At 46.0% G+C, this 26,380-nt stretch overlaps 1 protein-coding gene across 1 annotated transcript in view; it reads right to left on the reverse strand.

Annotated features, from left to right (window-relative positions):
* LOC147706800 (calpain-1 catalytic subunit-like) overlaps positions 1 to 26,380 on the reverse strand; it is a 668,045-nt gene that overhangs the window by 272,296 nt on the left and 369,369 nt on the right. Inside the window, exons 9-10 of the mRNA XM_086925931.1 lie at positions 14,929 to 15,089; positions 687 to 856 (exon numbers count right to left, since the gene is read on the reverse strand). Of these exons, the coding sequence (XP_086782057.1) occupies positions 687 to 856; positions 14,929 to 15,089 (331 nt within the window). The remainder of the gene's footprint in view (positions 1 to 686; positions 857 to 14,928; positions 15,090 to 26,380) is intronic.

The raw sequence follows: 26,380 nt of genomic DNA on the forward strand, positions 1-26,380 counted from the left end.
CTGTGTCTGTTTATGTCAGTCTGTCCGTGTGCCTTGGGGGCACATAAAAAAGGACGGAACTGACGTCATCACGCCGACGAGGCCCTATTATGGATTCAGTGACGTCAGCGGGGTCGCGAACAAAGTCATACCCTCTGTGACGTCGTCCATGACCTCGCCGGCGTGGAGAGCTACAAAGAATTTCCGAATGGCTGCTGCTCAGGAGATATTCACAAGGTGAGGAATCCACAGGCAGATACTGTATCCACCAGAAAAAGCGTTACCGAAGGTAAGTAACTTGTTCTTTAGTTACACATCACTGTTGTTTAAGAAATCTTTGATCCATAAATGTAACACACTGTTTTTCAACAAGGTAACACATATCTCAACAGCATAAAATTGGCGTGAAGCGTGGGCGACCTGTGCACTCTCCTATCCAGCATTGCCCTAGCTGGAAGCAAGTTGATACTTTCAGTGATATGCAGAAGTTGGATTTCAAAACAGACCCTGCCATAATCGGAGGCATTAACAATGAAACTGGTGCCCAAACAACCCTCCCTCAACCTTCTAATTCATAGTGCATTCTTAAGATGTATGTGAGGAAGCATGAACTGCTATCAATATACTTGAACTGCTGCTTGTATGCAAAACACCGTCAGGCATTACAATCTCTTCATAAGGCACCAATGTTTAAAGATGCTCAGTACCTCATAAACAGCAAAGCCAATGTTGAGACTGTACTCCTGTATCTTTCGAAGTTTTCGCCGGTTCTTCCTCATTAGCGCAACAAGGATGCTGCACACAACTTTGTTGTCTTTGGGGTCATCATCTTCCTCCAAGAGTGTGACCTTGTACTGGGGGTTGATCCGGAACATGTCTGAACAAACAGTAAAGAAGGAATTGTGAAGGAGCAATTAACAAATGTGAAATGTAAGAAGGAGCAATCAAACTGGTTCAGCCTACTAAGGGAAGTGCCAATACAAAAGGGAGAAACCAAAAAGGAGCAGCGTACAAAGTGTAATGCGGGAAGGCTTGAACAAAGAGGATAACTTAAAAAGGGACACTACATGAAGGAGTGAATAGAAAAAAGCTACATACCAGGGACAATGTGAAAAGGAGTCAACAGAGAAGAACAACTTACAAGGATTGGGGGGCTTTCTACAGGACCTATGTAAAGTCTTAGGATGCCATTCTTAAGCACCATGTCAGGGCATGTAATTAACTCACCCTTCTTCTTTGTGACAGGTCAATAGTACCTATAACCTATCGTTCCCGATACCCCGCCCCTCAGGCCAGTAACCAGCCCACAATCCGCCCGCCACGGCCAATGGCACCGCGCCCGCCCCTCACGCTCCCCCTCCCCTCTCTTTTGAGAAATGTTCCTTCCCACAGTTTTCAGTTAAGTTCCAGTCGGTGGTTCAAACACAGACTTATCCATAGCATACCAATGATTGAGCACATAGCAAGAGGTCACGTATACGAACAGAGGGGAGGCACCTACACCAGTATTAACCATCATACGGCCTAGGGGACCAGATAGAGAGAGGCACAGCATCATGTTCCGAGATAACCTAGTAACAAGTTCATGAGAGATGATGTGTAACCACACTTGGAGGAATGGAAATGCTGATGATATACTGTACTCGTAGTTGATGTATAACAATTACATGTGTGATGACTGACCTGTGACCAATCTGGTGTCCCACGTGGGAACCAGAAATGTAAAACCCTAATAAACAGATTTAAACCAAAACAAAACGTATCGTTCCCGATCGTTTCTCGGAGGACCGGCAGGTCAACTGTAACCTGAAGTTGCAGGTTATCCGGCTTGTGCTCGCTGCGATTACGGTGACCAGGGCAGAGATAAAGGCTGAAACATGCTCACCTCTCATCTGGACAACAAGGTACTATAGAACAGTAACATTTCTATAAGCGCACTTTTTCAACCTTGCCACCTCTCCTACCGAATAAAGTTTGTTTGGGAAGGAGCGGGAAGCAATTTTAAATTCACTTCACTCTAGTTCAACCATCACTGATCACTACTGCTGTTACCAGTTGGTCTACCTCCAGGTGGAGGACAGCATATTGTCAAAAAGACCCAATGATGATGCTTTCATGTTCTAAGAGAAGCCGAGAACCAAGATATACTGCAAGATATACCGATCTACCACTCCTGTACGTGAATGAGAGTTTTTAAGTTGGTTACCACACCTGACCCTGGTAATACAGATACAAGTGATCTATTCTTCCCTTGATTATTTACCTTTGACAGGAAGCCCAATGGATCTCAGCTTCTTCCTGCCGCCTATGATTATGATTATTTTTTTAATACGTTTTTATTGGTTTTAGCCTTCAAACATAGTACTCTGGGCTAATGTTACATTTCGTATGTAGGTTTACATAGAACTATCACATCCCTCCTATGACTATATAGGCTGATCTTCATTGCCATTTTTTCTTTTTCACCTTTCACCTGTTTGTTATATTCTCTCCCTTTGTTTCAAGCCCTTACTCATTATGTGCATTGCTGATTGTTATTGAATGCAGAATTTTCTGTTCTAAATGCCAATCAAAACATTTTTTTCTAAACTATTGATAGGAGTAAGCTAAAATATTATTTCAAGGGCTTAAAAAATCTGTATTGATAAATTCAACAACTTGCCACTGTTGGATTTATCATAACTACTACAGAACAGAAGTAATAAGTAAAGTAAGTAAGTAACTTTTATTGTGTATAGTTAATTAAAACCATTACAGTTTTTTGTGCTAAAATCTTCCAATTGGCACTTAAAAGGTAAAAAGAAACACAGGCAATCTATATTGTCATATTAAAAAAGAAATTGAAGTTATCTTAGGTTCTAAACGTTGTTTTTTATACATTAGATCTCATACACTGTTTTTCTGTTTTCTGTATTAAGATGCTAACTTCTGCAAAAATCTAGTGGCCCTGCATGCTACCTGTAACAGTTGGCTGTTCAGTGCTAACATGACTGCTGGGCGACATGCTCTAACTTGAGATATACGAAATGCAGGCAATAGATAAAAACTTCTCAGATTGTTCAATGATGGGCAAATACACAGTAAATGGGTCAGAAGTAATAGAACCTTCTTTTCTGTGAGCCAAGATTCAGCCTTGTAGCAGCCTCTCCTGATTGGCCAGCCTTAACAGACTCAGCCAAACTGCTTTGATGAGGTGAAAAGTAACCTGCATAGAGGCAGAGGTTATCTGATGGGATGAGCCCTGCAGAGAACAATGCACATAGGGGGCTGGGTAGATCAAATGGAGCTTCAAATAACAGGATAGCAATGAGTGCTAGCCGGGCCTACCCTCTCTTCCTGAACACCCCAGCCAGATGGCAACCCCAAGAGTGGAATTTGCAAGAGGTCTGGAGCGGGTGTTGTTGGACCTGTCCCTTTTGTGCAGGGTTATCCAAAAAACATTGTGCTTTCTTCCATAGACAACGTGATATTTACCTGCATGAATAAATCTGTCAAAGCTGACCATGGGCAGGGAGAACTGAGGGGCATATTAGCAAGGGCGATATCGCTGCTTTAGCGGGACTTTTTCCTGCTAAAGCGGTAATATTGTTATCACATTATTAGGAAGCTGTCTCTAACAGCAGTTAGCGACAGCTTGTAGGCGATAGCTACAGGTTTGGGTCGCGCTTTGCATCTCAGCGATAGTTATCGCTAATGACATGCAAAGTGGGCGTACCCAACCTATTAGCGACTGAAAGCAGTCGCTAACACAGCTATCGCCTATTAGGAGAGCAGGCGAGGCCATTAAAAAAAATGTGCCAAGCGCGATTGTCATTAGAACCTAACGCCTGCTCAGACCATGACTTAACCTGTATATCCAATGGGAGGTGGATATTCAGGTTAAGTCCCCATTAGCGTTAATGCCTGAGTATCGCTGGATTTCCAGCGATATTCACGCATTGAGCTGATATTGCCGGATATTTTATCGCTTTAGAGATAAACGTTGCTAATAGCACGTTATCTCTGCGATAATATCCGGCGACAGGCGGCAATAAAAAAAATGCGCTAAGGGCATTTAGCGATAATTATCGCTATTTGTAGCCAATATGCCCCTGAATCTCTTAATTGCTTCACTCAGACGTGATGGCTACATTGGGAAAAGAAGAAGTATTCCCTGAAACTACCTATTCACTGTTGGCAGAAGACAGTGAATAGGTAGTTTCAGGGAATATTTCTTCTTTGACAGCTTTGACAGATTTATTCATGCCGGTAAATATCACACTGTCTATGAGTCCCTGTGGGATGCAACCTGTTTATGTACCCACTTATTAATGCATAAATGCTCCACTATAAATCGTGGCTCCCCATTTTCTTCGATGCACTAAATGGGTCCTGCTGGGATGCAACTTCTCTAGATTTTTTACTAATAAATCTATAATACAGATACACTGCGTTATAAATCTTAGACACTCTTTTTTTGCGCTATGTTAACCCATTATGGGCTACGCGACACGTTTAATTCACTATGTGTGACATGTTCACTTTAGTGTATTAGTCCTGAAGTTGTTTTAACATTTTTTACAGCCACTGCAATAACGAGTATCTACATAAATTGTATAAATTGGCAACTTTTAATCATTACACATAAATGTCAGTGGTATAATTTGATCTTGGTTACTATTATTTTTGTCAAATTATATATCAGATTAGTCTTTTCATTTGACTCTCTTGTCTCAGTTTTCAGTTCCCATTAGGTACTGGTGTAGTACAACCTAATCGGTGCAATTCACAACTATTCATTGCACAATTGGAAGTAAGTAGATTATACGCCTCTATCGTATGCCAGATTATAATTCTTTGGGAATTGGTTACCTTTATTTCTATTTTCTATTGAATTATATATCCATATGTATACAATTTTTGTATTTTATAGAATTTCTTGGATGCTCAGTCAAATTTATGTCCTGCTAATGACCATGTAATTACACAAAGGTCGAAACTCAGTTGACGCAACTGTGGCCGTAATTAATGAAGGACACATCGTCTTGTCTGTTGTTGTTTCAGTGTTGTTCTGAAACCCCACGTGTTATGTAATCCCTTCTGCCTGCCACCTGCCTGGTTTTGTATTTTATAACAAATGTTATGTGTACCAGTATGTATTCCTGAGCTCAATGTTATAAACATGCTTTTATATTTATATATTGGATACATTTTGCATATTTTTATAATGGGCCTTCCTTCTGCTTCTCTATTCTTTACTTTCTTATGCATGTATAGTTGTTTCTTTTTCTTAAAAAAAATGAGTATTGTTATTGTCTGTATGTTAAACTGAAATGTTTATAATACCTTGAACCATTGTTTGGACTAAATATTGATTGCCCCTGGTTCAGGTGTACAGGGCTGCCCCTGTTGTTGTCAATGACTTTTAGAATGTGGGCATTTCACTATGCCTATGACTCTTGTGCTTTGCAGTCTGACTCCAATCCATGTCTAGGGTAAAGTGACAGCTGGGCTTTGTGCACTCTTTCCATAGAGCCATGACACAGAATGAGTTGGGTGTAACAGGGTTGCAGCTACATTCACCTGCATACTGAATGATCTTCCTGGGCTGGGAGACAGGAAGGTGGGGCACACTTACATTTGTATAGGACAGGCCCTGCCCTTACACAGAGGCACACAAAGGGCTTCTTTACCCTCTGCAGATAAGACATGGAAAAGGTTGGGTAACCATTTCTATTGGCACAACATGACTGTCAAAGTGAAGGAGTTTTGCAACTCCTGTGCAACCTGTCAGGCCAGTGGCAAGATTGGGCAAGCCAAAGGCTCCCTAGATACCACTGCCAGGGGTTGGGACTCCCTTTGAGAGGGTGGGGATGGACATTGTTGGTCCTCTACACCCAATTATGGCATGAGTGAGCAAGTATATCTTGGTGGTAGTAGACCATGCCACAAGATACCCTGATGCAATACCCCTCAGAACAGTCCCTGCTCCTTTGGATGTTAGGGCCCTATTTGGTGTATTCACCAGAATGGGTTTCACAAAGAAGGTTGTTTCAGAGAGGGGCCCGAATATCATGTCCACCTATCTGAAAGTGGTGTGGGAAGAATGCAGTGTTACTTATGAGTTTACCACCCAATATAATCCCCAGACAAATGTTCTGGTGGAGAGGTTCAATAAGACCCTGAAGGGCATGATCAGTAGTTTGTCTGACAAACCCAGGAGGAGAAGGGATGTTCTCCTCCCATGCTGGCTGTTTGCATACAGGAAGGTCCCACAAAAAGTGGTTGGCTTTAGCCCCTTTAAGTTGTTGTTTGGGCACCCTGTAAGAGGGCTATTGTGCCAAGTGAGAAAGTTGTAGGAGCAGCCTCTCAAATAAGCCAAGGGCAATGGGCTGGACTATTTGCTAGGCTTGAGATCTTGCATGGCAGAGTACATGTACAAGACAGGCAGAAAACTGGAGGCCAGCCAGGAGCTCATAAAGCACTGGTATGACCAAAAGGTTACCATGCCTGAGTACACTCCATGGCAATTGATGTGGGTGTTGGAGCCTGTGGCACATAGGTCCCTCCAGAACAAAAGGACAGAGCTCTATCCAATCTTAGAGAAAAAGAGTGAGGAAATCTACCTGGTAGACCTGAACACCCCCAGGAACCCTCACCAGTTCGAGCATGTCAATAGGTCGACATGCTGCTTCACCAATCTAGGGCAGACATGACCATGTTGAATGTCACAGATGAAGGAGGAGAGCGGGAGACAACCAGTACCTGACCTCCTCTCTAACAGTGTGCGCGCTTGGTCAGTGGAGGGAGTTTTACTCTCTCCCAAATTGACAGACCAGCAGCACAGGGACTGCACGCTGGTGCTGGAACAGTTTACTTGGCTGTTCTCTTGGACCCCAAGTATCACCAGCTGGTGTATACATGCTATTGACACCGGTGACAGCCTACCTGTCAAGAACAAATTGTACTGGTTGTCTGACCAGGTCAGAGCCGTCAGCATTAGGCTGAAGAAGCTCAGATGATGGAATTGGGGGTAATTTAGTTCTCTGACAGTCCATGGGATAGCCCTGTGATGCTGGTGCCCAAACCTAACCCCCAGGGGGGAAAGAAGTTGAGGTACTGTGTGGACTCCAGAGGACTTAATGCAATCACTAAGACTGATGCTCACCCTATGCCCAGAGCTGATGAGTTCATTGGAAGGTTAGTGGTGGCTAAGTACCTGACTACATTTGATTTAGGCGCAGGCTACTGGCAGATGTCCCCAGTGAAGGAGCAAAGAAGACATCAGCATTCTCTATACCAGAGAGACATTACCAATTAAAAGTAATTCCCTTTGGCTTACAGAGTGCCTCTGCCACCTTCCAAAGGTTGGTGAACAGGGTCTTGCCTGGGCTGGAGCAGCTCAGTGCTGCATATCTGTATGATATAGCTTTGTACAGTTTCACCTGGGATGATTACTTAAGTCACCTGAAGGAAGTGCTTCAGGCCCTGCAAAAGGCAGGCCTGACTATTAAGGCCAGAAAGTGTCAAATAGGGCATAGTTCAGTTGTGTATCTGGGTCGCCTTGTAGATAGAGGCCATGTACAACCTCTTCAGGCCAAAGTCCAAACCATTTTGGATTGGACAGCTCCTACAACCCAGACACAGGTCAGGGCCTTCCTTGGTCTGACTGGGTATTATAGAAGATTTGTTCACAAATATGGAACCATTCTAGCACCCCTGACAGAACTCCCTTCTAAAAAGTGGCCAAAGAAGCGTATGTGGACTCCAGAGTGTCAGAATGCCTTTGACACTCTGAAAGAGGCTATGTGTTGAGCACTAGTGTTACTGGCCCCTGAGTAGACAGAGGAATTTGTGGTTTAGACTGATTCTTCAGAATAAGGGATTGGGCCAGTGTGGGCACAAGTAAATAAGGAGGGCCTTGCCTTCGTTAGCAGGTAGCTTCTCCTCAGCGAACAGACATGGATGGGCATTGAGAGGGAAGCCTTCGCGGTGGTTTGGTCCCTAATAATGCTGAGACAGTACCTGTTTGGTACTCACTTCTGCTTTGAAACCGACCACAGCCCTCTTAGATGGCTCATGCAGACAGGGGGGGTGGGATGGCAGGAGAATCTAAAGCTATTGAGGTGGTCCAATTCTCTACAGGAGATGGACTTCACAGTGGAACACAGAACTGGGACTGCCCATGCCAATGCCAATGGACTTTCCAGGTTTTTCTACTTGTTATGTTATGTTATGTTAAAAAAATTTGTAGGGCGCAGCTAACACCATTAGGTTTCTTGGCGCCAGAAAGAAGAGAGCAAGTGAAGAAGCAGCAGAGGACGTTTTATTGGTAGGATTCGGTGAAAAGAAAAGTTTTGAGAGAAGATCTAAATTTGGGGTACAGAGTGGACAGACGGAGGGGCAGAGGGAGAGAATTCCAAAGAGTGGGGGCCAGATAGGAGAACTTAAGCCCACCGTGTTTCTTCCTCTTGTATCTGGGAATGGATAGCAGGGCCAGTTGGGAAGACCGGAGAGTGCGAGAGGGGACATAGGGTTGGAGGAGGGTAGAAATGAAGCGGGGGCCCTGACCGGCAAGGGCCTTGAAAATGGTGCAGCCCAGCTTGAACCTGCAGCGGGCGGCCACCGGGAGCCAATGGAGGCTCTTCAGAAGGGGACGAACATGCTGATCTCTTGGGAGAGAGTGTATCAGGTGGGCAGCCTGATTCTGAATGAGCTGGAGCCGCCTGAGCTGGTAGGCTGGGATGCCAACGTAAAGTGCGTTGGCATAATCAAGCCTTGATATTACTAGCGCTAGCAAAGCTAGGGTAAGGGCCTCGACAGTAAGTAGCCGGGAGATTTTCCTGATTTTCCTCAGTTGGAAGTGGCTGGAGGAGACTACCGCGCTAATCTGGGGCGTCATAGAAAGGTCGCTGCTGATGACGACTCCCAGACTTTTGGCACAGTTGGCGGGGCGAGGTGGGCTGCCGAGGCTGACCGGCCAGAAGGAGGAGTCCCAGGGGTTGGAAGGGCCACCGACAAGAACCAGCTCGGTCTTGTCGGGGTTGAGCTTTAGATGGTTTGAGCTCATCCAATTGCTGATAAAGCAGAGGGTGTTTTGGAAGGTAGAAATGGAGTCAGCAGAGGAATCGATGTTGAAAATCAGTTGTATGTCATCAGCGTAGTTGAACGCTGTGACATTGAACTGCCGGAGGGCACGGATAAGTGGGGAGAGATACAAATTAAAAAGGAGGGGGGACAGGGAAGAACCCTGCGGGACACCACAGGTAAGTTTGACCTGGGAAGCAGAGAACTGGGATAGTCTGACAGCTTGGTGGCGTTGAGTCAGAAAGGAGCGGACCCAGTCCAGGGCGGAATCCTGGATGCCAGCCTCCCTGACACGGTCGACCAAAATATCATGGTCGACCATGTCAAAGGCGGCCGACAGATCCAGGAGAACCGGGGCCTGACAGATGTTTCCGTCCGCTCCCCTGCGCAGTTCCTCCATAACAGAAAGAATGACGGCTTCTGTTGAGTGCGCGGGTCTAAATCCAGCCTGCTGGGGGTCCAAGACACCGGAGTCTTCCACAAAGGAACTAAGAATCTGAGTGACGTGCGATTCTAGAACTTTGCTAAGGAAAGGGAGAAGGGAGATTGGGCGATAGTTGCTCATGATGGAGGGGTCTGCCGAGGGTTTCTTCAAGATGGCGACCACCTCAGCCTGTTTAAAGGGACCAGGAACCTCCCCCCTGGTCAACGAGTTGTTCAAAAGAGCGAGGGGGGGGGGTCCGGGCAAGAGGTGAAGGCTTCTCGGAGGACCGGGGGAGGGCAACAATCGCTGGGAGAGCCAGAGGAGACTTTATGTAGAAGTGACAAAAAGTTTTCCTTTGAGATGAGAGGGATGTGAGTGAGAGTGTGGGTGTGAGAGTAGCTAGGAACACCAAAGAATGTGGGAGCCGGTGGAGAAGTGGAAATGCTGGTTTTAATTTTGATAATTTTCTCAACAAAAAATTGGTTAAGGGAGTCGCACAGGGACTGGGAAGGGAGGGGGGCTAAGGCAACTCTTTCCGGGTTGGATAGTTCGTCCACTATGGAGAAGATATCTTTAGATTTGTTGGAGGAGTTCATAATTTTGCAAGAAAAGTAGCAGGATTTGGCCACAGTGATTGATTTCTTGTACTCCTTGAGCCGAAGTGAAAAAAGCTCTTTAGATGCAGGAGAATAATCCCGACGCCAGTGTCTCTCTGCTTGGCGAAGACTAAGTTTAAGTGCACTAAGCTCAGCGGTAAACCACTTTTGGGCATCGTGCCTACGCCTAGTCTTGATGAGTTTTAAAGGTGCCACAGAGTCGGCCGCATTAGTAAGCCAAAGTGTGAGGGTTTTGGACTGAAGGTCGGTGGGAGTGTTGGGTCCAGTGATGGGTGGGGACGAGGAGCTGAGAAGAGCAGTAAATTTGTTGAGGTCCGCTTTTTTCCAATTGCGTGCCAGGAAATTGGATTGGCAGGCGACAGTGGGAGGGAGGGACAAAGCTAAGGAGAAGGTAATGAGGTGATGATCTGACCAAAGACAGGGAGTGACAAGGGGAGCAGAGATGACAAGAGAGGAGTTCCAGACTTGATCTAAAGTATGGCCTTTAACATGCGTAGGTACATGTATGTGTTGGGTGCTTCGCTGATGATGTAGGTTAGATACCCATCATCTTTTGTTTAGGGTGGGGGCATGTGAGAAAGTCATCCTTTTTGCCCTGATCACCCCCATTTTCTGACTGATACTGGTGGTACCTGACTCTACGTATGCCCCTGTCTCTGCTCACCAGGCCCAGTGCTCTGATTAAAAATGTATATGGTAATTAGATGTAACTACAATTGGCATTGACATCCTACCTGTAGGTCCCTAGTAAATGGTAGGGCATGTAGATGTAGAGACCCAGCAGCTTTGAGACACTTAAGTGTACAATGCGGTGTTGACTGCTGTCATTTTGAAAATCAGTCCTGCTTTGCAAGCTGCTTTTAAATTGAAATTACATTCATATTTGAGTTTGGTTTTAACAGTACTTCCAAAGAATTACAATTTCTTATTTTTACATTTAATGCAGGCCTAAGGTCTATCCTAGGTGCCCCCAGAGTATGGTGCCATGTAAAGATAAGAAGAGACAGTTTACAAGATGTTTTATATGCCCATGTGAGGGGAAAACTACCAAATTCTTTTTTTACTCCATAGTAGCACTTTTGCTCCATAGGCTAACATGGGGATTCTGTAATACAGTATAGCTATTGATAGGAGACTGTTTTTTCTGAGAGCAGAATCCAGCTTTCTAACAGCCTCTCCTGATTGGCCAACTTTAACAACCTTATGCAACCTTCTTGATGAGGTGATAAGTGGCCTGCATAGAGGCAGAGGTTTCTGATGGGTGGGGCTGTCTGCAGACAACAGGACAGGACAGAGGTTGAGTAAATCAAACTGGGCTTCAAAGATTGCAGAACAGTAAGGAATGCCAGCCAGGCCTACCCACTCTTCCTGTAGCAGCCAGCCAGATGGCAGCCCCAAGAGTGGATGGAGGTCTGGAAAGGGTGCATTAAGGAAAATGAGCCACACCAGTGGCTTGACTCAGCCAGGTCTTACTCCCAAGGAGATGAATTCTCCATCTTGAATTTGAAAGTGCAGCGCTTTGTGGGACATGAATATGCTGCACTTTGGAGGAAGCTGTCATGCTTCTGGGCGGCAACCTGTACTCCATAGGTCAGGGTAGCCCCCTGTTTGTCACCCCAGAACATTGAATACAATATGTGTGAGCTGCGCAGCAACTCATATCTGCTGCCTGAAACTATAAGGAGAAGAAAGATTGCCCTGCTGGAGCCCTGTTCTGCATCCAAAAGGACTGCACTCTGAAGGACTGCCCCTGCTGCACACTGGGAACTACATCCCTGAGGACCTTGCCTTGCTTCCAAAAGGATTAAACAGTGGACTTCCTGAAAGCAACAGGTTAACAGAGTTCACCTGCACCATCTCCCCCAAGAGGTCCCCAGCCTGGAGGGCATCCAGTGTACTTTTAAGGATTTGTCCAGGTGCATTGTGGTAGTTGTAGTCCTAAACTTCCAAGGACCATCTCAGAGCTTCTAGAGCGTTGAATTTGTGTTTTTGACACTTTGAGCCCAGAAGTTTGGGCAACTTTTGGAATAAGCTCCACAAGGCGACCGACCGGTCAGCGTGAGTCAGGCTGCCAATGTCGCACCAACACCCGGCCTGGATTTCACGCTCGTCCCGCTGAAGCTCCAGAGCTCAAGACCCCCAAAATTTCACCAAGTGCTTGCGCTGAGCCAAGCCACCGGTATTGACTCAGATCCCAACCTGAAGATGAGCCTCGCTCGACGAAGAGAGAGACTTCTCCAGAAATGTTTCTAAGTGCAAAGGTAAATTTTTTACCATAGCCTCCTGCTTCTACCAGGGTTCAATCCCGGTCAGCCTCCGTCCCAGTCAAGCGCGACCAGATGACTCAAGTTGGCACTGTATATTTTTAAGCACTAGAAAGTGTTTATTCTTTAAAAATCCATATCCCAGGTTCCCTATATTGGATTTTTGTTGGGTGGGTGTCATTTTAAAAATAAAAATAATTCGCATTTTTATAAATTGGTGGTGGATTTTTTGTGTTTGTTGCCCTTACTTATTCAATGTATTGGTGCTCTTAAATGCTTCACACACTTCCTTGGCACTGCGTGAAGGGGCGTGCGGAGTTGCAGGGAGGAGTGGTAGAACACTCCTGTGCGCAGTGACTGTTTGGTCGGCCCTCTTGGGCCGCCCTAAACAGTTGTGCACACTTTCCTGTTCTCCATGCAGGCTGCATTGTCACAGCCCTCAGACCAATCACAACGCTGCATTGCACCGTTGTGATTGGCCTTGGATTGGGAGCCTGGCTGCCTGCTTCCTGTTCCGACCTGGAGCCAGACACAGGCGAGCAGGAGAGAAGACGCAGGACCTGGCGGCAGAAAGGTAAGTTTTAATTTTATTTTTTGAAGCAGACCGACCCGCCACACCCGACACCTGCACCCTCACCCACGAGCTGTGCCGGCTGCCCCTGCAATCCACCTTCCAACAATAAGAAGCATTCATGACAGAGCAATTAACAAAAGAACCATTTCCCAGGAGCAAACACAAAGGAGCTAAAAGGAGTAGGCAGCAATGTCCCTCTTTAAACTGGGTATGCTACATGTAAAGCATTAGAGTAAGAACAATGATAGCCAAAAGAGGCTAACAAGAGATCATTCTTCCATTGTATCATCAGAGCAATCCAGCAGTATGGAGCACAGTCTCACTGTCCAGATGGTAATTCTTCGGTGAGGCTACAGTGGTTGAGCTAGCCAACTTTGTTGTGTAAAGTGAAAAGAGGACAAAAGCACTTTGCCTCCGTGATATACTCTCAAGTAGTAATTTCTGGTAATTTACTTCACCAGACTTGCAGTCCTCAAGACTTTTTGGAAGTCCTTCGGTGTGATGGCCTGCAGACTCTGACAGAAGACTCACTTTTAAATTCCCTATTCCTTCCCCTAATCTCTTGAAAGAGACTCATCGGGGTCCAGGCACGGTCGGCACAGCTAACCGCGGCGGGGCGGTGAGGCAGGGCGAGGGGGGGGTGGGAAGTCAACAGACGGAATAGGGAAAATTAAATAAATGAATAAAAAAATCCAATTCTGTCGTCTGTCGACCTCCCCTCATCTCCGTCCCCCCTCACCGCCCCACCTTGGTTACGTGGGCCAGTCACGCCTATCTGGGACGTTACTGTGGCATTCTGAGTTGTCATGCCTTTTTCACCGACAGGATACCTTACAACAGGTGATTTGCACTGTGGATTTCGAACGATAGGGATATTCACACTCCTAATGCACTGGAATAGAGATCATCCTTCAAACAAAATCGGCTTTTATTTCATATTCTGAGATTGTTGTTAACTTGTAAAATTCAGATTTGAATACCAACCGATTCCCAAATGACAGCCTTTTCTGATTTTAACAAGACTGCTCTGAATATTGTTTCATATTCAGAACTAAAGCTATTTATTTCTCTTTACTGCTACATAGCGGGCTCCTGGTAGAGTATGTAGTACCCGGTTCTAACAATCCATGACCAAAGCCAGCTATGATTTTTAAAGGAAATCTAGATTATGACAAACGGCATTCCCCATCCTAGATACAGGACAGAGCCATCTTATGTCAGCCTTGACCAGGAGGTGCCATGCATCACATTCCATAGCGACTTAGCACACAAATTGCTATTATTGTTACTGGACATTTGCATAGCACACAATTTGCTATTACTGTAGCCTCACAATGCTTGTATAAAACCTTTACAACAAGCATTTGCAAAGCCAATATATCTGGCTTTATTGTGCCAACGCATGTGAACACTTGCATTCACGAATGCTGTTTACATGCATTGCACACAGGAATGTTATTTATAACACTAAAGCCTGCACTGTTGGTTTTCCAAGTGATAGTAAAAAGTAGCAAAATATAATGGCTTTCTGTATAGAATGCAAATAGGAATTGGAGACTTCAATGTGGGAAACAGTGTGATGATTGGGTGCAATTTCCAGGTCAAAAATAATTTTTCATACATTACGATGAAAGCACTTCCTGTGGAGTGGAATGATACACCAAATAGCCAATAGCATGAAGTGAGAAGCTAATCCTCTGGATGGAGGCACAGCCCACACAGTGCCTATTTTAAACATTTGGTTACAATATGTTTTGCAGGCAGCTGCACTGTCAAGACAGACCTAAAACTAGCTCTGATAGACCAGAGTTTGACCCAGAATATGCAAATGCACAAAGGAATGTGTGAGACGACTTTAAAGGATAGGTTAAGGTTAGACATATGTCATTGTACTATGGAAGACTCCTTACAAAACTAGCTTTGGGACAGAAACAGTGTGGTATAGCCTCTACAGAAGTTTGATCCTGTCTATTGCATTTGCACCGCATGTGTTGTCTCACTTACCAGGGTTTTTTCTGTTTCCACCAGCCGAGCTACCTCGACGCCAGGTGCCATCAAACATCGTGGTGTGCCACTTGCTGACGTCTTTCTTGGTAAGAGCGTCTGGAGTCAAATTGCAGATCTCAAGTTTGGTAAAGTGTTGCAGGAAGTCCTTGAAGGACATCCTAAGGGGTACAAAGGGATGGGGGCACAGAGAGAGCGAGAGAGAGAGAGAGGTTGTGATACAAACTTCAGGTGAAGGTGAGATGAGTAGAATTTGGGATAGGATGATATATTTCAACTAAATCATATCAACCACTGAATTATTACAGGGAGCGAGTAAAATACAAGTTTTTGTCTGTGTTACTAAATGGTAAATGAGCAACAAACATAGGAAAGCTAGAAAAATAATCCTGCAGACTGCACACATCGGCATAATGGTAAGGACTGCAGTGCGGGTTAAAGGCATATAGTGCTCTGTGTCCTTCATGAAAGTTCATCTGTGGAATTCAGTGATACTAATTGAGGAACCACAATATATTTAGAAACACGTTAAATTGTTTTCAGACCTGGTTCAATCAAATCGAGTTGGAATGGACAGCATGGAATCTTGCGACCAGCCCACTTCTACAGTGCAAGACCTCTTGCTCTACTAATGTTACATGGCCCCATGATCATCATGCCCAGCTCCTGCTCTGGTGCAAGAACAATCCATGAACCACTGTATAGGATTCAACTACATTATTACATCCGGCTCACAGCTGTGATGCAAGAACCATTCTGCACCAATGCATAAGGACCCTCTTGTATCACTGCATTCGTAGTCGCAATCCCCCTGGATGTGCTTGATTTTTATGCAAGAGACGAGTTTTAAAACAATCCAGCAAAAAGGCAAAACATAAAATGCACAAAAGACTACCCATGTTCTGGCAGTGGAAACAAATCAACTATTCAGGTCTCAAGTTTCATGCTTCATGCAGTCTCTCCCGCTTAGGGTCTAGTGCAAGCAAGGAAAATGGGGCATGTTGCCTACGAGTGGACAATAAACAACAGCCATAACTGGGGTGAAGATGGAACCTTACACAATGGGGCGCTGGTGGTACTGCACCTACTGCACAAATGACAGCCACACCCCTAGACGAGTGTGAAGTGAAGTGCCCCCTAAACTCCTGCATCTACTAATGGGATAATGTAGTCACCCAAATTAGGACTCCAAGCACTCTCTTCAGCTGGATTAAACCCCTCACTGCTGTTAACGCTTACTTCCCGTGGAGATCCTTTTAAAACAGCACCCATCAACTTCCCATCAGTGTGAAAGGGTACACTTTCTGCAAGCAGGTTACCAGAAGTGTGTGGGTCAAGGACACTTTCCATCCTCCTAAGAGTCGGTAGATTAGCATTTACTACAGAGTCCCTGGGTTACAGTGATGTCCCTTAGTCTCAGGCTAGGGAGTTTTTATTATAAGTCTACAGTGGCATCACCTTGCCCAACGCCCTGTTCAGTGAATTGCAGATCATCAACCTGGCTAAACAGTACGCATTTCACGAAGGCAAGATTATCTGTGTGCGTGTCTAACCCCATCACCACTCTTCACACAATACAGTGACCCGTGACTTCTCATTGGAATGGGGTGATCGTCTGAGCTCTTGCAAAGGCTGAGTAATAGGCATGAAACTCTAGCATGGTTGCTTGACATACTGAATGCTCCTCAAGAAAGTGCCTTATATGCATAGAGATCATTTGAAAAGAAGGAAAGATCACTCATGAGATTTAACTATCTTTATTCAGCAATAGTCACACAACCGCCAGTGTCACCTCACAAGCTCAACTGACAGAAAGGTTATAACTGTCAGTGACAAAGGAACCTCCCATGTGGGGAAGGTGAGGGAAGGGATGCTTGGTAGTGGAAGAGACCGGGGGGCATATTACCAACAACTAGCGATAATTTTTGTCTCTAACTTGTTTAGAGACAAAAATTATCGCCGCACATGTGCGGCGATTTTTATCGCAGATAAACCTTGCTATTAACAAGGTTTATCTCAAATGCGATAAAAAACGGCCGAAATGCATGAATATCGCTGAAAAGTCAGCGATATTTATGCATTATCGAGCAAATGCTCTTAGCCATGTTATCCACCTCCCATTGGATGACATGGCTAAGAACTGCTCAGGACAGGTGTTAGCTTTTGGAGATATTCCCGCTTAGCGCAAATATCTCCAAAGGTTGGTAATAGGAGACAGCGATGTTAGCGACTGCTTTCAGTCGCTAACATCTTGGCACGCCCACTTTGCATCTCATTAGTGATAAATATCACTGACATGCAAAGTGGGGCCCAAGATGGTCGCTATCTCCTACTAGCTGTCGCTAACTGGTGTTAGCGACAGCTTGGTAATAGGGAGATAATTTTATCTCCGCTTTCTTGGCTTTTAAAGCCAAAAAAGCGGAGATAAACCCCCTTGATAATATGCCCCCAAATTCTGTGAAGGGAAGAAATGGAGAGTACACTAAATTATAAGATCAAAAATCTTCACAACTCACTAATAAGATTAGATATTGTGTATATAATATAAATTATAACATCTTCTTATGCAAAATCTAGAACATTCTAATTTTCCATTTTCCATAACTGGAAACTACAATGGGTATATGTACATATTTATTTTCCATATACTACACTTCAAGAATTAAGTACCCTTATAATTGTCTGACAGACCATTGAAAATTATTATTCAACTATGTCATCCTTGCTCATTCCAATGCCATTTCTGTCTCCACCCGCACTGGTCTGCCCTCATCCAACCAATTGGGTGATAACTTAGTATTCAGTTGTCTGCCTTTAAGTGAAATTAATGGAGAAATCCCTGTAACTGCATTAGGTGCAGTGTGGTATGAGGTTCTTCCTAAAATGTTCTTTGGAAATGCTAGACAGTAGTACACATTCCTTGATCATTCTCTTTACACGTTCAACCAGAACATTAGCCGTAGGACAAAACAGGCTGTTTTGTAATGTGTGATGGACATATTAGTTAAGAATCCTTTCATTTCTCAGAGGTACATTCTACTCCATTATCTGTTACGAATGTGCTAGGAATACCTTCTATAAAAAAAAAAGTATCAGTAAAAAACTCAATTAGTATCCTTGTAGTAATGGAGTTTACAACCTTGGCCACGATCCAGTAGGAGAGATATTCTACTAACACTAGTATGTATTTACCCTCCAATGTAGATTGTCTGAAAGGTCCAACAATGTCTAATACTAGTTTGTCCCATGGCTTGCAGGGAACATCTACAGATGATAACGAAACCTTCCTGGGGCGTGAGGGGGGTTGCTTTGTAACTTAAGGCAAAACTCATGCAGTTTTACTTTTTTATAATATAGATTCCATATTAGAAATTAAATGAATCCATACCAGGGAACTAATAGTTAGCCCTTCCTTTATTCTCTGTGATATTTCTTCCCGGATTTCCTTTATGAACCAGGTCAGCTAATCTATCCCATACATTTCTTGAAGCAACTAACTTGTGTCCTCTCCTTAATACATTTCCCTCAGTGCTCAACTCCTGTCTTATTCCCCAGGGACTCTGGATTTCACTAGGTAGATCATATTGTCTATTTGGTGAACCCCTGGACTATCTTTTCTTTAACCAGGTTTAAAGCATCATCTGTACATATTCCTCTCTCCCATTTTTCTTTTTTTATGCCAGCTATATTAACTGAGAGTACTGGTTCTTCAGTGTTGCTTTGTTGATATTTATCTTTATTCAGGGGCATCCTCGAAAGACTACCACTAGGTTCTTGTTTCCTGGAAAATAGTCCATTTTAAAATTATATCCCTCAAGGCTCAACACCCATTTGGCTATGCAAGGCGTTCAATTTTTGGGGATGTGAAAATGAATGTGATTGGTTTATGATCTGTTCATAAGGTGAAAGGCAAACCTCATAAAAAATTAAAATGTGGTATCACCCAATAGCAAGCTAAAACTTCCCTCTCAACTGTAGAATAGTTGGACTCTGAATCCTTTAAGGCACGGGATGTGAAAGCAACTATACTTCATTGTCAACTATCTATGTTAGGGTGTGTCCGATTACTTTGGTGCTTTCACCAGTGGTCAAAATGCTTCTATGCCTGACATCAAAGTTTCCCAACATAGGTATTATGGTAATTGATTGCTTGATCTCATTGAAGGTTCGGTGATAGGCTATATTCTGTTTGAAATGGCATCATTTCTTTAGCAATTCCCTTAGGGGAGATACTTTATCTTACAAATTTGGACATATACTCAACCAAGCCCAAGAACAACAATTTCAGTACCTCTTTGGACGATGGTGAAGGAGCTTCTCTGACAACGTCCATTAGATCAATTTTGGGCATCATACCATCTTTAGAAAGTGTATGGCCTAGATAATCGACTGATCCCACTCCATTTTGACATTTCTCCAATTTTAGGGTCAAATTTGCTTTCCTCAAAGCTGAAAATGCCATCCTCAATGTTTAATTGTGTTCTTTGGCCGAACTAACATGCACTTTGATAGCATCCTGAAAGCACAGAACCTTTTTAAACCCACTCAATACATGCTTCGTGATCCTCTGGAATACTGCAGTGGCAGAGGCCAACCCAAATGGCATCCTGCAGTACCTGAACGTACCAAAAGGAGGGATTAAAGATGTAGAAGATGTAGAAACAGGATGGAGTTCCACCGGATGGTATGCCAAAGATAGATCAATTGCTCTAAAACAACTAGAATTCCCAATCAGGCTTAACATTTTGTTAATTCTTGGAAGGGGAAACCACTCTACCTAGATGCTGGCATTAAGGTCCCTCAGGTCTACACATAGGCTTCTACCTTTTCCCGTGCCTTGTTAGTTACCACTGTTGCGAGCCATTCAGAGTTGTCTATTGGCTTAATAACCCCTTGTGCTTCTAGTTTCTTAATCTCCTCCTTTAATGGATCTTCCATCAGATGGGGAATGGATCTAACTTTGTGTACTATGAGTGTTGCCTTGTATTTTAGCTCTATTTTGTGCTGGAAATCCTGCAAATGCAAAAACAACAAGTGATGGACTGAATGTGGATCAATGTCACACACTCCCCCAGTCAAAAGATCTGGGCCCAAATCCATTGTTTTTTTGCACTCCACACCACCCTGGGTTAGACAATGGCGATATGCAAATCAGCTCTGACCCTGTTGCCCCATGGGAACAGTCCAGTCCGAACTACAAAAGCAATGTCTTTCCCAGAACGGAATCAAGCATCCGAGGACCGGACCGGTTTCGAGGTAACACCTCTCATCAGCCCGGCTAGCTTGACTCCAAGTGGTGTGGAGTGCCTGGGACCCACGTCTGGGCATCCCCAGCGCACTTAGGGCGGCAATTGCAAAAACAACAAGTGATGGACTGAATGTGGATCAATGTCACACACTCCCCCAGTCAAAAGATCTGGGCCCAAATCCATTGTTTTTTTGCACTCCACACCACCCTGGGTTAGACAATGGCGATATGCAAATCAGCTCTGACCCTGTTGCCCCATGGGAACAGTCCAGTCCGAACTACAAAAGCCATGTCCTTCCCAGAACGGAATCAAGCATCCGAGGACCGGACCGGTTTCGAGGTAACACCTCTCATCAGCCCGGCTAGCTTGACTCCAAGTGGTGTGGAGTGCCTGGGACCCACGTCTGGGCATCCCCAGCGCACTTAGGGCGGCAATTGCAAAAACAACAAGTGATGGACTGAATGTGGATCAATGTCACACACTCCCCCAGTCAAAAGATCTGGGCCCAAATCCATTGTTTTTTTGCACTCCACACCACCCTGGGTTAGACAATGGCGATATGCAAATCAGCTCTGACCCTGTTGCCCCATGGGAACAGTCCAGTCCGAACTACAAAAGCCATGTCCTTCCCAGAACGGAATCAAGCATCCGAGGACCGGACCGGTTTCGAGGTAACACCTCTCATCAGCCCGGCTAGCTTGACTCCAAGTGGTGTGGAGTGCCTGGGACCCACGTCTGGGCATCCCCAGCGCACTTAGGGCGGCAATTGCAAAAACAACAAGTGATGGACTGAATGTGGATCAATGTCACACACTCCCCCAGTCAAAAGATCTGGGCCCAAATCCATTGTTTTTTTGTTCGGACTGGACTGTTCCCATGGGGCAACAGGGTCAGAGCTGATTTGCATATCGCCATTGTCTAACCCAGGGTGGTGTGGAGTGCAAAAAAACGATGGATTTGGCCCAGATCTTTTGACTGGGGGAATGTGTGACATTGATCCACATTCGGTCCATCACTTGTTGTTTTTGCAATTGCCGCCCTAAGTGCGCTGGGGATGCCCAGCCATGGGTCCCAGGCACTCCACACCACTTGGAGTCAATCTAGCCGGGCTGATGAGAGGTGTTACCTCGAAACCGGTCCGGTCCTCGGATGCTTGATTCCATTCTGGGAAGGACATGGCTTTTGTAGTTCGGACTGGACTGTTCCCATGGGGCAACAGGGTCAGAGCTGATTTGCATATCGCCATTGTCTAACCCAGGGTGGTGTGGAGTGCAAAAAAACGATGGATTTGGGCCCAGATCTTTTGACTGGAGGAATGTGTGACATTGATCCACATTCGGTCCATCACTTGTTGTTTTTGCAATTGCCGCCCTAAGTGCGCTGGGGATGCCCAGACGTGGGTCCCAGGCACTCCACACCACTTGGAGTCAAGCTAGCCGGGCTGATGAGAGGTGTTACCTCGAAACCGGTCCGGTCCTCGGATGCTTGATTCCATTCTGGGAAGGACATGGCTTTTGTAGTTCGGACTGGACTGTTCCCATGGGGCAACAGGGTCAGAGCTGATTTGCATATCGCCATTGTCTAACCCAGGGTGGTGTGGAGTGCAAAAAAACGATGGATTTGGGCCCAGATCTTTTGACTGGGGGAATGTGTGACATTGATCCACATTCGGTCCATCACTTGTTGTTTTTGCAATTGCCGCCCTAAGTGCGCTGGGGATGCCCAGACGTGGGTCCCAGGCACTCCACACCACTTGGAGTCAAGCTAGCCGGGCTGATGAGAGGTGTTACCTCGAAACCGGTCCGGTCCTCGGATGCTTGATTCCATTCTGGGAAGGACATGGCTTTTGTAGTTCGGACTGGACTGTTCCCATGGGGCAACAGGGTCAGAGCTGATTTGCATATCGCCATTGTCTAACCCAGGGTGGTGTGGAGTGCAAAAAAACGATGGATTTGGGCCCAGATCTTTTGACTGGGGGAATGTGTGACATTGATCCACATTCGGTCCATCATTTGTTGTTTTTGCAATTGCCGCCCTAAGTGCGCTGGGGATGCCCAGACGTGGGTCCCAGGCACTCCACACCACTTGGAGTCAAGCTAGCCGGGCTGATGAGAGGTGTTACCTCGAAACCGGTCCGGTCCTCGGATGCTTGATTCCATTCTGGGAAAGACATGGCTTTTGTAGTTCGGACTGGACTGTTCCCATGGGGCAACAGGGTCAGAGCTGATTTGCATATCGCCATTGTCTAACCCAGGGTGGTGTGGAGTGCAAAAAAACGATGGATTTGGGCCCAGATCTTTTGACTGGGGGAATGTGTGACATTGATCCACATTTGGTCCATCACTTGTTGTTTTTGCAATTGCCGCCCTAAGTGCGCTGGGGATGCCCAGACGTGGGTCCCAGGCACTCCACACCACTTGGAGTCAAGCTAGCCGGGCTGATGAGAGGTGTTACCTCGAAACCGGTCCGGTCCTCGGATGCTTGATTCCATTCTGGGAAGGACATGGCTTTTGTAGTTCGGACTGGATTGTTCCCATGGGGCAACAGGGTCAGAGCTGATTTGCATATCGCCATTATCTAACCCAGGGTGGTGTGGAGTGCAAAAAAACGATGGATTTGGGCCCAGATCTTTTGACTGGGGGAATGTGTGACATTGATCCACATTCGGTCCATCACTTGTTGTTTTTGCAATTGCCGCCCTAAGTGCGCTGGGGATGCCCAGACGTGGGTCCCAGGCACTCCACACCACTTGGAGTCAAGCTAGCCGGGCTGATGAGAGGTGTTACCTCGAAACCGGTCCGGTCCTCGCATGCTTGATTCCATTCTGGGAAGGACATGGCTTTTGTAGTTCGGACTGGACTGTTCCCATGGGGCAACAGGGTCAGAGCTGATTTGCATATCGCCATTGTCTAACCCAGGGTGGTGTGGAGTGCAAAAAAACGATGGATTTGGGCCCAGATCTTTTGACTGGGGGAATGTGTGACATTGATCCACATTCGGTCCATCACTTGTTGTTTTTGCAATTGCCGCCCTAAGTGCGCTGGGGATGCCCAGACGTGGGTCCCAGGCACTCCACACCACTTGGAGTCAAGCTAGCCGGGCTGATGAGAGGTGTTACCTCGAAACCGGTCCGGTCCTCGGATGCTTGATTCCGTTCTGGGAAGGACATGGCTTTTGTAGTTCGGACTGGACTGTTCCCATGGGGCAACAGGCTCAGAGCTGATTTGCATATCGCCATTGTCTAACCCAGGGTGGTGTGGAGTGCAAAAAAACGATGGATTTGGGCCCAGATCTTTTGACTGGGGGAATGTGTGACATTGATCCACATTCGGTCCATCACTTGTTGTTTTTGCAATTGCCGCCCTAAGTGCGCTGGGGATGCCCAGACGTGGGTCCCAGGCACTCCACACCACTTGGAGTCAAGCTAGCCGGGCTGATGAGAGGTGTTACCTCGAAACCGGTCCGGTCCTCGGATGCTTGATTCCATTCTGGGAAGGACATGGCTTTTGTAGTTCGGACTGGACTGTTCCCATGGGGCAACAGGGTCAGAGCTGATTTGCATATCGCCATTGTCTAACCCAGGGTGGTGTGGAGTGCAAAAAAAACGATGGATTTGGGCCCAGATCTTTTGACTGGGGGAATGTGTGACATTGATCCACATTCGGTCCATCACTTGTTGTTTTTGCAATTGCCGCCCTAAGTGCGCTGGGGATGCCCAGACGTGGGTCCCAGGCACTCCACACCACTTGGAGTCAAGCTAGCCGGGCTGATGAGAGGTGTTACCTCGAAACCGGTCCGGTCCTCGGATGCTTGATTCCATTCTGGGAAGGACATGGCTTTTGTAGTTCGGACTGGACTGTTCCCATGGGGCAACAGGGTCAGAGCTGATTTGCATATCGCCATTGTCTAACCCAGGGTGGTGTGGAGTGCAAAAAAACGATGGATTTGGGCCCAGATCTTTTGACTGGGGGAATGTGTGACATTGATCCACATTCGGTCCATCACTTGTTGTTTTTGCAATTGCCGCCCTAAGTGCGCTGGGGATGCCCAGACGTGGGTCCCAGGCACTCCACACCACTTGGAGTCAAGCTAGCCGGGCTGATGAGAGGTGTTACCTCGAAACCGGTCCGGTCCTCGGATGCTTGATTCCATTCTGGGAAGGACATGGCTTTTGTAGTTCGGACTGGACTGTTCCCATGGGGCAACAGGGTCAGAGCTGATTTGCATATCGCCATTGTCTAACCCAGGGTGGTGTGGAGTGCAAAAAAACGATGGATTTGGGCCCAGATCTTTTGACTGGGGGAATGTGTGACATTGATCCACATTCGGTCCATCACTTGTTGTTTTTGCAATTGCCGCCCTAAGTGCGCTGGGGATGCCCAGACGTGGGTCCCAGGCACTCCACACCACTTGGAGTCAAGCTAGCCGGGCTGATGAGAGGTGTTACCTCGAAACCGGTCCGGTCCTCGGATGCTTGATTCCATTCTGGGAAGGACATGGCTTTTGTAGTTCGGACTGGACTGTTCCCATGGGGCAACAGGATCAAAGCTGATTTGCATATCGCCATTGTCTAACCCAGGGTGGTGTGGAGTGCAAAAAAACGATGGATTTGGGCCCAGATCTTTTGACTGGGGGAATGTGTGACATTGATCCACATTCGGTCCATCACTTGTTGTTTTTGCAATTGCCGCCCTAAGTGCGCTGGGGATGCCCAGACGTGGGTCCCAGGCACTCCACACCACTTGGAGTCAAGCTAACCGGGCTGATGAGAGGTGTTACCTCGAAACCGGTCCGGTCCTCGGATGCTTGATTCCATTCTGGGAAGGACATGGCTTTTGTAGTTCGGACTGGACTGTTCCCATGGGGCAACAGGGTCAGAGCTGATTTGCATATCGCCATTGTCTAACCCAGGGTGGTGTGGAGTGCAAAAAAACGATGGATTTGGGCCCAGATCTTTTGACTGGGGGAATGTGTGACATTGATCCACATTCGGTCCATCACTTGTTGTTTTTGGAAATCCTGCAAAAGCATACGTTTGTTTTCAGACGGTCTGGGAATTCCTTACATACTTTTTGACCTGTGTAAGACCTCTCACAAAGAAGAACTTATTCAGGGTTGTTAGGTTCTACTTTCCTTCCATCAAGACCATGAACACTATCCACTCCAGATCTCCGTCAGACGCATGCCCACACCACATCTTCAACAAAGCCAGTGCCGCCATCGCACCCCATCTCCGCAAAGCCATCAAAATTTCTTTCGAGACAGCTACATTCCCGGAGAACAGCAGGTTGGTCTACGGAAACGCCCTCTACGCAGAAGCCTCAGCCAAACCCCTGAAATGGCTTCAACGCATCCAGAATGCCTCTGCATGCCTGATCCTTGACATCCCCCGCCGCAGCCACATCACACCCCCACCTGAGAGACCTGCACTGGCTCCCTGTCTACAAAAGGATAACCTTCAAGCTCCTCACCCACGCACACAAGGCACTCCACAACACCGGACCAGCATACCTCAACAGACGACTCAGCTTCTACAACCCCACCCGCCAGCTCCCCTCCGCCGACCTCACCCTCGCAACCGTCCCCCGCATCCAAAGGCGACCTCCGGCCGCAGATCGTTCTTCCACCTCGCCGCCAAGACCCAAGAACTGCAGACCTTCAGAAGACTCCTCAAGACCTGGCTTTTCGAGCAGTAGCAGCACTCCCCACCCTCCAGCACCTTGAGACCATCACGGGTAAGTAGTGTGCTTTACAAATGCTGTGATTGATTGATTGATTCCAAATTCTTTTTGGTGTCTCCACCCTAGCGAGATAGATCCCTGTTCTGTGACATGTAACTTCCCAATGGAGGAACGATGTTTAAAAGCAATACGCATTTTGTCTTACCAATTATAGGAATAGGATCTCTGTTATACCCACTTGGGTTAACATCAGTTTCTAGTAGACTATACCCTTTGTCTGAAAATGTTTTAACAAACACACTTTTAATTTAAGGGTATAAGGAGAGCATGAATTTGTAGACTTTTACTTCTCCACCGTCAAGGGTTACACTACATGTGTGATACATTTATGTGAACTCTTCTCTAGTGGATCAATTTGAAAAAACGTATTTCCCATTGTTTTCTTTAGTATTTACTATGGGATGTACTTGTTTGTTGTCCAAATTCTTACATACTGTTCCATAATGCCTTCTTTTATTATAT

Source organism: Lissotriton vulgaris, chromosome 6, assembly GCF_964263255.1.
Source record: "Lissotriton vulgaris chromosome 6, aLisVul1.2, whole genome shotgun sequence".
Classification (NCBI taxonomy): Eukaryota; Metazoa; Chordata; class Amphibia; order Caudata; family Salamandridae; genus Lissotriton; species Lissotriton vulgaris.